The sequence below is a fragment of the Vidua chalybeata genome, chromosome 11, assembly GCF_026979565.1.
Source record: "Vidua chalybeata isolate OUT-0048 chromosome 11, bVidCha1 merged haplotype, whole genome shotgun sequence".
NCBI lineage: Eukaryota > Metazoa > Chordata > Aves > Passeriformes > Viduidae > Vidua > Vidua chalybeata.
The window spans coordinates 7,758,087-7,770,661 of NC_071540.1; the positions used below are offsets into that span (position 1 = coordinate 7,758,087).

The 12,575-nt window shown below is 43.3% G+C and overlaps 1 protein-coding gene across 2 annotated transcripts in view; it reads right to left on the minus strand.

Annotated features, from left to right (window-relative positions):
• Window positions 1-11,616, minus strand: part of NETO2 (neuropilin and tolloid like 2) — a 32,655-nt gene extending 21,039 nt beyond the window's left edge. The window contains exon 1 of one of the 2 annotated variants that reach the window (XM_053953192.1): window positions 11,276-11,616. In XM_053953192.1, coding sequence (XP_053809167.1) covers window positions 11,276-11,309 — 34 coding nt within the window. In that variant the 5' untranslated portion in view covers window positions 11,310-11,616. The remainder of the gene's footprint in view (window positions 1-11,275) is intronic. The other variant, XM_053953193.1, reaches the window with a different exon arrangement.
• Window positions 11,617-12,575: the final 959 nt, after the last annotated feature.

The following is a 12,575-nucleotide window of genomic DNA, read 5'->3' on the forward strand; positions in this document are numbered from 1 at the left end:
AGATGGAGAGCCTCCCTCGTTCTTTCCTTCCTTTCTGGCTGCTTCACTTTTGGCCTTTCCCTCACATTTACACATTCCCTGCACCCAAGAAGCATCTGTATGAACAGCACATATGAAAAACTCCATATTCCACACTCCATCAGCAATTTAAAAGCAGCCTTAATGTTTAGATTTTCCTAAAATGCTTTGTCAACTTTGTCACTTCAAATTGTTTAGGATTTCTGAGAGGGGGAAAGAGAATGAAATAGAGTAAATTAATATGCCACTCTTCAAATCTTTCATTTGCTTGCATCTGGAGTATCTTGGAAATTCTGGACACATCTCTTACAGAACTGGCTAAGCAGGCCTGGACTGCCTTGGAGGAAGGTGGCTGAGGGGAGATAGGACACAAGTTACAAAACCACAAGTATCATTGAGATTGAGAACTGAGCAACTACTGCTTGTCTATTCCAGTAGAGAACCAGGGGGTGTCAGACAAAGTGAGCAGGTGGCATGTTCAAAATAAACAAAGATTTTTCTTTCTTTTTTTTTCCTTTTTTTTTTTTTTTAATGCACATAATTCATAATGCACCCTTGAGGTAGAAATTTCTGTTTCAGAAACCCCTTAAGCCATAAATTGTTGGAAGTCTGGGATGTTCTTCTTTTATATCTCTGTAAAAGAAGGTACCAAGCATGATGGACCTTTGATGTGACCTGGTATGGCCCTTCCCATGTTCTTAATCTACTTGTTAGGCAGGCATGGCCTTAGCACTGCAGGGCAAAAAGAGATTTCAGCAGGAATTCTATTGTCACATTCAATAAATTAATTTTCTTTTCCCAGCCTTCCTGCCTTGTTTCTCAGGCATTTTAGTGGCTCAGTTGAAATGGCTTTTTTTCCATCTGTGCTTTTCCCTGTGCTGCTGTTGGACTTTGAGCCCTTTGGAGTTGCAGAGTGAGCATGCACTCACTGCGAACCACAGCGATCTTGACTCAACTCATCCTGCTCCTGTAACACTGGCATGGATATGTTATCTTGGGAAAAGATTAAAGGAATCAAAGCCTGCTCCTGAAAGTGTCCATCTAGCATTTATGTTTTATTTTGTATGTTTCTGCTTTCTTTCTTCTCTCTACCCATACTGAAGTAGACTGTGTTTCATTCTGAAACTTTCCTCACCAACAACTGCTTTTTCCTGTGTAAGTCAGGTTCATAACTGTGGGTGTTTTCTAAAATACCATATGGGTCTTGCAAACAAGCGCTATGTTCTTAGAAGCTGATTTGATTTTTAGGGGTGGATTATGTTAGAGTAGGTGAAGATTTAAGTAGTTTTTCAATTTCCATCTCTGCAATAATTCTGCATTTTCATCAATATTAATACACTTAAAAATATACTATCTGTCATTATCCAAATACAAAGCAGATGCTGCTAATCATTACTGACTCACCCTAGACTGAAAATTCCTCCTTCAGAAGAAAGTATCTAGCACCCATTACTGGTATTCAGTTATGGATGTTCTCTAGTCTTTAAAGCAAATGAACAAATATCCCATCTTTATTAACACAACTGACGTTAGTTTTCAGCTGGTTTTAGTTTTTACTATTCCTTACATAGATGATATTATTTCACAATTATTTACAGTTTATTTTTGCAGTTTCTCTGTTTAAACTGTACACTGAAAAATCTGAGTTTATGAGTTATGAACTTACAATGCATTTGTACTCCTGAGATCACTTGTCCCTAACAGAGAATCTTGACAGTGGTTATAAAGTTGTCAATCTCTCTTTTTTTTTTTTTTTTCCACTGGTGTTGGTGCAACACTTCAACGTTGACCTCTATTGCTAAAGTAAAGGCAGTTTCCCCAACCCTGTGTAAATAATGTGCCAGTATGTTCTATTGAGTTCACCTTTCTTAAAGATGTGCTATGCCTACCCTCTGTTTTGCAAGGACAGAGGAAGTTCTGTGTAACTTATGCTGCTTCTCAAAATGCAAAACGAGTTTTGACTTTTTTTCTTAAAGTAAACACACAGAGAAATATGAGTGAAATTAACATGTGACTAACAAAATGAATGCAAACACTCAATTTCAAATAACAGTGAAAAATTGAGGGTTTGTTGGTTTACTTTGGTTTTATTTAGTACAACTCTTTACTATGGCTACCACTGTTACAATAAACATTTTTTTTTAAATTTCAGTATGCATCTACATTTATTTCAGTGATTGTACTGGTGGAAACAACATAAGAATACATGTTCTGTTATGTTAACCACTTATTTCCCTTCTTGCTGATGTGGGTAAAGAAACAACCCCCCTAAAAGGACTTCAGAAAGCCTGATTGGCTTTCACTAGAGCTGTACTGTTTCTATAAATAGTCCGGTGCCTGCATGCGTGTAAATGCAAACAAACAGTGCCTATTCCTTGCAGAGCAGCATGGATATGCAGGCAACTGCAGAAGATATGGGTTGAATATTTGTCTTACTGTCTTCCTTTTGTCATGTTATATGGATGACTGGGAATAGTATGGGCCACCTTCTCTTTGTTCCCTGCCCTTTTCATCCTCTTCAGCTTTAACCTCTTACACCTCTTTCTTGCCCTTCCCTGGCAATGCCCATCCTTCTCATGCTCTCAACAACCCTTAAGATGTATTTGGAGTAGCCCAGGTAGCAAATGTTCCAGGATCTTCCTTTGGCACTACTTTTATCCTGGGTGACAGTATGATAAAGAAAAGAGGTGTCTCTGCCTAATGGTCAGGGTGTGTGCTGTCTTCATCAGTGAGACATTGCTGGCAAAAAGGTGGAGAGGACTTACCTGTTCTTCCTTAGAGTACTGGGCAGGATTGCCTGAGGAAGTATTGCCCTAAACTGAGTGCACTGACATGACACAGTATAATGTGGGAAAACCAACAGGAGTTAAGGGGCTGAAAACAAGGTCTATCAATACTAAGGATGAAACTAAAGGAAAAAAATAATCAGGATATTTTTAGACTTTTCAGACTGTTTCCATTAACCCATTTTTGTGCGCATTTTAAAAACAACAAAGCAATCTCTTGGTGTCCTAAATTCATACTACTTCCTGGAAAACTAATTTCGAATCTCAAAAACTAATTTGGACAGTAGAAATCCATAAGGAGGAAGATGTCTAGGGAAGAGACAAATCCTGGAAATTGGTGCAGTAGGGAGCTAGTGCTGAACCACTGTCCTGGTACTGCAGCAGGGACAGTCACAGGAATTACAACAGACATGAGAGACTGAACTACTTTCACTAACAGTCTTGTAGCACTTCCAGAAGGATGAAGAATGATCTTTTTATTTCTAATAAACTACAATTCATATAGTTATTATGCACCTGAACTTACAATGGGACACAGTATTTCTCTGCTCCTTTTCTCCTCTTTTAAAGTCTCTTAGAGATCTCTCTGACATGACTATTCTTCAGTGTGAATGGAAGATAAGTCTAGGCTTAGCTCCATAGTCTATTATGCTTCAGGAAGAACAAGTAGTGAGTAAAAATGCCACTTGAACATGGCTTGCTGATATAAGCAACAGCACAGTGCAGGATTGCGTTGACTATCAAAGGGATTCAAGGGCAGAGCTGCTGGGTGTTTTGTTTTTACTGGAGGAGTATGGTGAGAATTCTACCAGAGGAGCCTGAGCTATGCAACACTGACCTTATAAACTTAGAGATACTTAGGTGACAAATGTAATAAAAGTTAGTGCTTCTGCACCTTACAGTGAGCTTCCACTTCATGATCTGTACCCTGCAGAACAGGCCATCCTTAAGCCATCAGCAGCACGGACACCGAGGCAGAGATTGAGGAGCTTCTTTTATTCATGAATCTGGTATTTGTACTTGCATTTCATGAATTATGGTGCAAACTCTTGTACTACTATTTAGAGCTCTGATAGTTTATACCTGTGTATGAACTAGGAACATAGAAAAAGCAGCCAGCTTCTGTCTGTTTTTAAAAGAATGGATTTTTCATTTTCTTCACTTCTTTGCATTAAATATTTTAGACCACATAGCCTGCAGACAGCTGCATAAATTTTGAAAAGTGAAGACACTAAACATACAATTTAAGTTCCACTGTTCTGTTGCTGAAGTAGACTTATGGAATAACATAAAAGAAGCCCCTGAACTGGTGTAATAAACTGCATTGTTTGTAGAAGTCAAGATGTTCTTTGTTGGCATTTCCTTATTTTTTTAAAGTTAATCTAAGCTTAGAAAGAAAAATAGAAGGCAATTTCTGCATTGTAGTATATATAGGGAGGTTCACAAATGTGTGGCTCCTACTTCTCTTTAAAATGAGAATACTATAGTTAGTTTTGCAGTAAATGGGTGCTCAACCCAATACTAAGAAATCAGCATGTTGCTTAGATAAACAAGTGCTTTAGGCTGCAAATCTGACATATGCTTGTACTTTATGGCAAAACATATCATGGGATACAGTACAGCTCTGAGCTCCCTATGATATATCTTTCCCCTGCTCTTTCTGCATGCTCTAGGGATCATCACACAGAGATCACACAGAGACAACAGACTCGATTTGCTGTGTGGCTCTGAGAGCAGTGTCTGTCTTCAGTGATGACAATGGGGGATCTATGCATGCAGGGCAAGCTGAATATCAAACTGGGGAGCAGTCAGGCACAACTGAGAAGCATTCCACCATTTTTTAAAATAAAGACTTTATCATTTACAGTATTACACATTCTTAGTATAATGGTAGCCAGAATCCTAGGGATAAAGATGACAGACTTTGCTTAAAGCAGGATTCATTGGATCTCTGTGCTCTGCTCCTTGGATTAGGCAGCACCTTGTACACAGATAGTCCAGATAGATGGTAACTGGCAACACATGGGTCATGCATGTTGGAAAATCTTGCTAGGATGCCTGCTTCTTTCTGGCAGATACAACCTAGAGTAACAAATGCTTGATCTTAATTATACCCTCTGTTTTGCCTTATGGGACTGGTTCCTTTTCTGTGTATTCTTCTTAAACTTAGCTCCTCATTTGCCCTGTATACTAAAATTAGCCTTACTTTCAGCAACTGCTCATCACAGTATTTCAGGTTTTATATCCATTTTTTACTCATGTGTCTAAACAGCAATATTAGCTATGACTGTGCTGGGGACATTTATGACTATTATATCCTATCCTATTCTCTGGCCAACATTAATTACATGTTTTGGTTGCTTTTAAGGACTCTGATCAAGGATTAGTTGCTGCACAAATTCAAAGTGAGTGATTGACTGGTGGGTGGTCTTGTAAAGAACTTGTGCAATTTAGACAGACAGGTAAAGTGTCCAGACACTTTGGATTTCATGTTATTCTGTGTGCATGGTCACCTCATTTTCTTTCAAAAAGCTTATTAACTGCTTTAGGATTCAAGCCATTTTTAGCTCAGAAACACACACTGTAAATTTCAAGGAATGACATTTTTCTCTCTCTGCCTAGCATTTGCTATGTTTGTTAATTGACAAAAGAAACACTGGATTGCATCTGTTGCTGCTGTATTTAAGACTAACAATTCTGTTGCTGAGGATGGAAACATGGCAGTTTTTGAATCCCAAACATTTTTATAGTTCATAGTCTGTACACCTTCCTTAATCTATTGCAGTCTCAACAGAACATTTGCAGATAGGTAAAATGAGTATCAAAGAGCATTTAAGGTGGCTGCCTACAACTTATCCTATTAACAGCTCCACTGGTTTCCTCATATTGGAACATACACCAGGATTGTCACAGAATAAAGTACAGAGATGAAGGTGTGCATCAGGCAAGACATATTTTAGCTGGTTTAAGTCTCACCCAGAGCATGCTAGTGGAGCTGCCAACACATTTTTAATCCTTCTCACAGAAGCTTGATAGCAGAAGTGGGCTTTACCAGCTATTAACAGTGACTCTGGTGCCTTCTAAGATCCAAATCTTGTTAGCCATTAACTGCCAGCACGATATCTGAATGCACTCAGGTCTATTCTCAGATATAACAGTTTCATCTCACTCCAGCTGTTTCCAGTAGGGATTCCTCTCTTTAAGATTGCCAGAGAAATAAATTGGGACTCTATCTCTGCAGAGAAACCAGGTTAACTGATTCAGGAAGTAAGTGCAAGTCTCCCACGTCCCTTTGATAAAAATCATCTCCAGAACAATTCATGCTTGGATGGATCTGTGACAGAATCCCCTCTAGGATGGCTAAAAACATTTAACGTTTCTGATCCTCTCCTCCATTAGAAACGTATAAGCAGCTGTGGGCTGCTTCATTTCGCCAGTTGTTCCACATCCTGTTACTTATAATCCATCCCTGGGTCTGTCTGCCAGCAAAACTTCTGCCAGAAGAATGATAGCTTTCATTTTTAAAATAGGAACTTCCCTTTTTATATGGAAGAGCCTTTTTTTTTCATCTCCAAGCTGTGTGCAGCAAGAGACTGATGAGAAGACTGCATGTGCAAACCATGTTGATGAGGGGTTTCAAAAACCTTATTAAAATATGTACACTGACTTCTAAGTTCAGATGATTTCCCTCTAGCTGACAGAGCTAATCCTGCTGCACATGACTATTCTGAATACATCTTTCCCAGAAATAGCTTATTCCTAGAGAAATTGGATAGTGATACTTTTGACTTAAAAATTGATCAGATTGTACCAGAGTTCTTAATCTTCTCTTATTTATTAGCAATATACTATATTTTTCAGTGGAAATCATTTCTGGAATGTCTATTATGAAATTAATATTTAAAGTACTTTTCTGCTATCTTCTTTCATGTTATGTACAGACTACAATTTTTTCTTTTCCAGCTTTTCACTCTCAGTCCCTTAAAAAAAGACTTAACTTAGTGTTCATCAATTTTACCATATGATAAAGAAGGAGGTTTTGTGAAATGATTTCTTAACATATTGGCCATCCTTTCCTGCTGCATAGTGGAGTCAGCTTTGTAATAACAGAGAACTAAGTGAAGCACAAAGTTAATCTGAAAGAAATGTGGATTTTTTTTTTTTCATTAAAAGTTACCTGCTGGTTTTGGTTGTAAAATTTATACTCTCCTACCCCCAAATCTTGCAGTATTTGAGGTGGCAGTTGCCAGTTGTATGTTGACAGAGGGAGGCAGCAAGCTGTTTAAAGGTAGCAAGCTGCTTAAGTTGTCCTAGACTGTAAGTGCTTCATTAATTAAAAAAAAAAAAAAAAAAAAAAACAAATTGGAATGTACAAGGCAGACAAGCAGCAAGCTTGTTTGCAGAGTTAGAATCCCAGCTTGAATCCAAGACACTAAAACTTTGCTTCAGTCCAGACAGGTTATACTCCTAGTGCTGGGTTTAATTTATATGTAAACTACACATTCTAGAGTATGTGCAATTAGCAGCCCTCTTCATTTCTCCAGTGAATTATGACTTTCTGACAGGTTCATAAATGATGAATAGCTTATAAAGTTTTACTTCAAGGGTCATTTTTCTGTCTAATCTCTTCCTGTGAATTAAACCTTAAGGAAGATGCTGAAAATCTTAACTTTTTCATTAGATAGGGATACATAATTTAGTAGCTCCTTTAGCTTCAATCCAGTGTTATTCTATACTCTGGCTACAGCCATATACAGGATTTACACACTGAAACTTGCTATTAATATCAATGAAATTGTAACCAAGTTGTTCTGTAAAAATTTTAATGGTCATGGTCATCTATGTCTTAGGAAAAAGAGGACTTAATGTATTTGAAGTTATGCTTCAGGGTGGTACATTTTGAATATGATGTTTGTGTATTAAGAGCAAGGTGTAAAACACTTCTGCTGAACTGCTTAGCACTACAAGCAGTTTGGAGCTTCACTTTTTTTCAGTGCAGAAAAGGCAGAAAGTAGATACTGTTTAAGTAAAAAATAATATTCTGACTTCACTTGATACTGCCTTCATTAGGGTCACTGTAGCTTCTACAGTCAGTACTTTGCTTTTGGCTTCAATGAACAAATCATGAAACTATTAGGAGATTTTTGAATAACCTTTTTTTCTGCTTGCTTTCAGCTTTTTGTGGCATTATTACACCTTTTGGTTTTGGAAATAGGCAGCCATAATTTCTAGCTTTTGTGTGGAAGGAAGCATTACTTCCTAACACTACTTGTTTGTGAGAAATTAACTGTTAAAATCATGCCAAAATGCAAATGAAGAGCTGGAGCAGAATGGCAGGAAGTTAAACCATAGCAGTCCACATTCTTGCAACCTGATGGAGTTGGAAATAATTCTGTAGTCCACTGGAAGGTTGGGAATGTAGCAGTAATTTGTTCTATCCCTGGCTGCTTGTTGAATTACTGGGTCAGAAGCCACAGAATTCTCTTTTTGGCTTTCTAAATTAATCCAATATATTAACTGAAATAGACCAAAACTAATGTAGAGGAAGGATTTAACTGACAGCTTGTACAGTTTTTTAAAGCAAATAACAGCATATGGAAGTGAAAGAGGGAGCATATTTGAAGCATGGGAACAAGTTCTTAGCAAACACATTTTGGGGGAATACCAGGTATGAGGATATTCAGGGTAGGTAGGTATATTTACATCCCAAGCCTAACAGGGGCATGGCTTTATTATGAAAGCAGCTGCTTTTCTCTCTCGTGAAGTGGAAGGTTGTGGTGCTTTATTGTTGTAGAGCAGTTGCATTTTGCAAGCTGTGCCAGGCTCAGGGAATGATTCTAGCATGTTTAAGATGTCATTGAGAACTGAAGGCAGGAGGCAAAGGCTTTGTCTTCCAACAGCCCAAATGCAGCAAGCTCTTGGCCTCCAAGAGGTTCCAGAGCCCACTGAGAAAGCAGGTGGGCATTGGCTGGGCTCCACTTGAGCAAAAGCTGCAGCCACTGAAATCTCCGGGCTGTTGTGCTCCACCAGCGCTGCCACTCAGCACTGCTGCCTGGGAGAGCTGGAGGAGAGCAAATAATCCATGCAGGATGATGGGACTCAGTATGAGACTTTTAGAAGTTTTGCTGAACACTATGGACAGAGACAAAGAATTACATTAAGTTTTTATTTAAATAGCCCTTGATATTGACAGCTGAGGAAGAACAGAAGAATAGCTCTAAACAAGCTTAATATAAGAAATTCCAACTGCCACAAAGTATGATGGGCTCTTTTCTGCCCTGAGGTAACAGCCACAAAATAGATTATTTGTGGATGACAGATATTCCATGTTAAGAACAGAAGATGTTTCTAAGAAATAGCTAATAAAATATGACTTCTCATGATACACTAAGCTTCATGATACTTTGCATGTGGTTTAGCAGAACTCCCCCCGTTCTGTACACAAAGCTATTTGTATGGAGAAAAAAAAAAAATACTACCACTGTAGGTAGGGCTTCCATGCAGAATTTAAGCTGCAATTTGTAAAATATGGATGGTTACTTTGAATTTTTTTCCCAGCAGTTTCCTTCTGGAATTGAATCTATACACCAATCTACAGGAATATACTTTTTTGTTTCTGATTAGGTATAATAATGGGACTGTGTAACGACTTCTATTGAAGCAGAGCTAAAAGGGAGTTTATGATGCTAAGTAATGATAGGTTGTTTCTGTAGTCATGGCAAGGGATGCGTTTAGAATACTAACAGCTTATTGACTAATGGCTTTGTGCAATTTATGGATTATGAAAAATACAAAAAACTTCCTGTAGAGGGACTTTTTACCCGGACACTAGTGTGATTATAAAAAAAATATACAGGTCTGTTTGGTGGAAAACCTGTACAGTCAATTTTGCAGCAATCACATATTTTTTGAAATGTAATTAAATCTGTATGTGTATAAAGTATTTAAGTAGCAGATACAACAGCTGTATTTTATGGTTGTTTTGTAGTGGCTTCTGATATTTAAGTATGTTACTTAAAAGAGGCAGTAGAAAAAAATTTAAATGCCTTGTCTTCCCCATGTAAGCCATATGTTTCTATGTTGTCTAAACTCAGTAGATGGCTAACAATATAGAGAGACAGACATTTATTAAGAACAAGTATCTTCTGTCTCTCAGTTATGATGCTAATAAATGAAAAATATTTTTTGAAACCCCAAAGACATAAACTCCTTCATGCCAGGAACATGGGATTTTATGGCCCACGGAAACATTCTGGATTTAAAACAGACTTCTTTACAACTTTCATATTGTGGGAAGACATCAATGCATACACAAAACAGTTCTGCACTCTGCAGTAGTGCCTTGTTGGTTTCAATAATGCATGCAGTGACACTAACATCTCCTACCAAAATAATTTAAAATAATAATCATCATTAAAAGAAACCCAAAACAACAGATTGGAATCCCCATCAAGTCTGCTATTGCTCAAGAAGATACAGAATACTAGAAATAATCTCTTGAGGCACAAGGTTAAGTGCCACATCAAGATTTCTAACAGAAACCCCTCGCCCATTGTCGAGCTGTATAAATAATAGCACAAAGAAATGCTCGGATGAGGAGCCTTGCTCCGTTGTTTACCTCTGAACACAAATAAGTTAGAAACAAGATTTAAAAGCCTCAAGAAGAAAGGCACAGGTAAACACCGGTCAGGGTGTAGCTTGTGACTGGGGCGACTGATTTTATGAAAACCTTAATGAAAACAGACCTTGTTCCCGATAACAAGTGTGATAAGCTGAACAGTGTTGAGCAGCTCGTCAGGAGAGTCCCAAAAGCAAAGAGTATTTTTACTGTGAAAAGACGAACGTAGGATACTGCCCGTGTGCCTCGGGAATATACGGATCACTGGGCTAGAGTCGCTGCCACTGTGACCCACCTTTCTGCAGGCTAGGAACCCCCCGAACCGGAGGTGTTCCTAACGGTGGGATCCCCCAAACCCGAGGTGCCGAGGTGTCCCCGCCACTGGAACCTCTCAAGCCCGAGGTATCAAGGTGTCCCCGCCACTGGAGCCTCCCAAGCCCGAGGTGCCGAGATGTCTCCGCCGCCTGCCCGGGACCGGGGGCAGCCCGGGATGGGTGCGGGCCCCCGGCCCGGCCCCGCGCCGGGCTCCGGCAGCGGCGGCCCCGAGCCGGCTCCGCGGCGCTGTGTCTCGCGTGGGGCAGAGCGGGGCCAGAGAGCGGCGGCCGCCGGGCAGGGACGCGGGGCCGTGGGGCGGTGCGATGGGGAGGTGCGGAGCGCCGGCAGCTGCCCAAGAAGAGCAGCCCGGGCAGAAGCGGGGCGGCCGCCCCTGCGCAGCGCCCGCGCCCGCCGCTCCGAAGTTTCCGCCGGCGCAGGGAGGGCGCCGGGGGCAGCGCGGGGCAGCCGAAGGGGCGGCGCCGCCGGGGGTACCGCGGTCCCCGCTCCGGCGGGGCGCCGTGCCGCCCGCGGCTCCTACCTTCCAGCACCGAGCAGAGTTTGTGCAGGGCCATTGTCTCCCGGCGGCGGCGGCGATCAGCGGCGCTCCATGGCCGCGGCGGTGCCCCCCGCGAGGGCGCTGTGCCCGCGGCTACGGCTCGGCCCCCGCCCGCCCGCGGCCATGCCCGGCGCCCCCGCGGGGCGCGCTCAGCCTCCGCCGCCCGAGCGCGGAGCCGCCGCCGCGCTCAGTCCCATCGAGAGCGGGGCGCGGCGGGCTCCGTCGAGGTTGGCCTGCCCCGGGGGGGCTCCACGCGCGGCGCTCAGAGCGCAGCCCCGCAGCTCCCAGCCCGACTGAAGCGCCTGCTGCTAAATGAAGCTCATTTAAGATGTGAGGGGTGTTTGCCTGGATGAGCTGCTTGTACGCATGTGCCCGCCCCCGACGGAGCCCCGCAAGCAGCCACAGCCGCAGCCGGCGGGGCCGCTGTGCTCCTCCCGCTCGGCCGGGCACCGAGGCGGGGGGACAACGCTGGAGCAGCACCCGTTCTCACCCCGTCCCCACGGGGAGCCGGGGCCGGCCCCGTTGCAGCGCCCCGCCTCGGTCCCGCACCTCGGCCCCCGCCGTGCCTCACGCCCCAGGCCCATCCTGCCCCCCGTCTGCCGGGCTTTTCCCGTGTGCGGTGCCGGGTGCCCGGAGAGCGTCGCCCGCGGCGGCGGAGGCGAGCCGTGCGGCCCCTCTCCAGCACACGGTGGCTCGGATAAGCCTGAATCCCGGCTGCCCGGCTTTGTTTGGGATCCGAGTGGGTCCCGATGGGGTAGAAGGGACAAGGTGCATCCCTTGGTCTTCCGTGGCTCCCCTTCGCCCCCTCGCTGGTGGCAGGGAGCCCGCGCGGCCCCGGCAGTGCGGTGTGCCCAGCTGCCTGCCTGGCTGCAGTGTGCTGCCTGCAGCTCCGGCGCCGGGAAGAGCCCATCACACGCTATTGTGCGGCTGTTGTTTGACAGGAGTGACAGCTAAAATGGAGCTATTACTTTACAAGAAGTTAATAAAAAGGCGCACTTAGCCTGCTGCCTGCCCTGGCTCCCGTCCCTCTGGTTATCCATCACATCGGGTTCGCTTGTGAGGGGAGATGTTACTTCGGGAAAGGGCCTGAGGTGGAGGCAGGTGGCGATGTCGGGGGAAGGGCAGGGAGGGAGAGGCGCCGGCCAGCAGATCCCGCCGCGGGACTCCCGTCCTGCCAGACCCCTGCGAGCTGCCCAGGGAGGTGCGTGAGGGCGAGAGTCGGGGCCGTGCCGGACAGCCGGGGGCATGCTCGCGGGAGGCTGTACTACTGCCCATAGGCTAC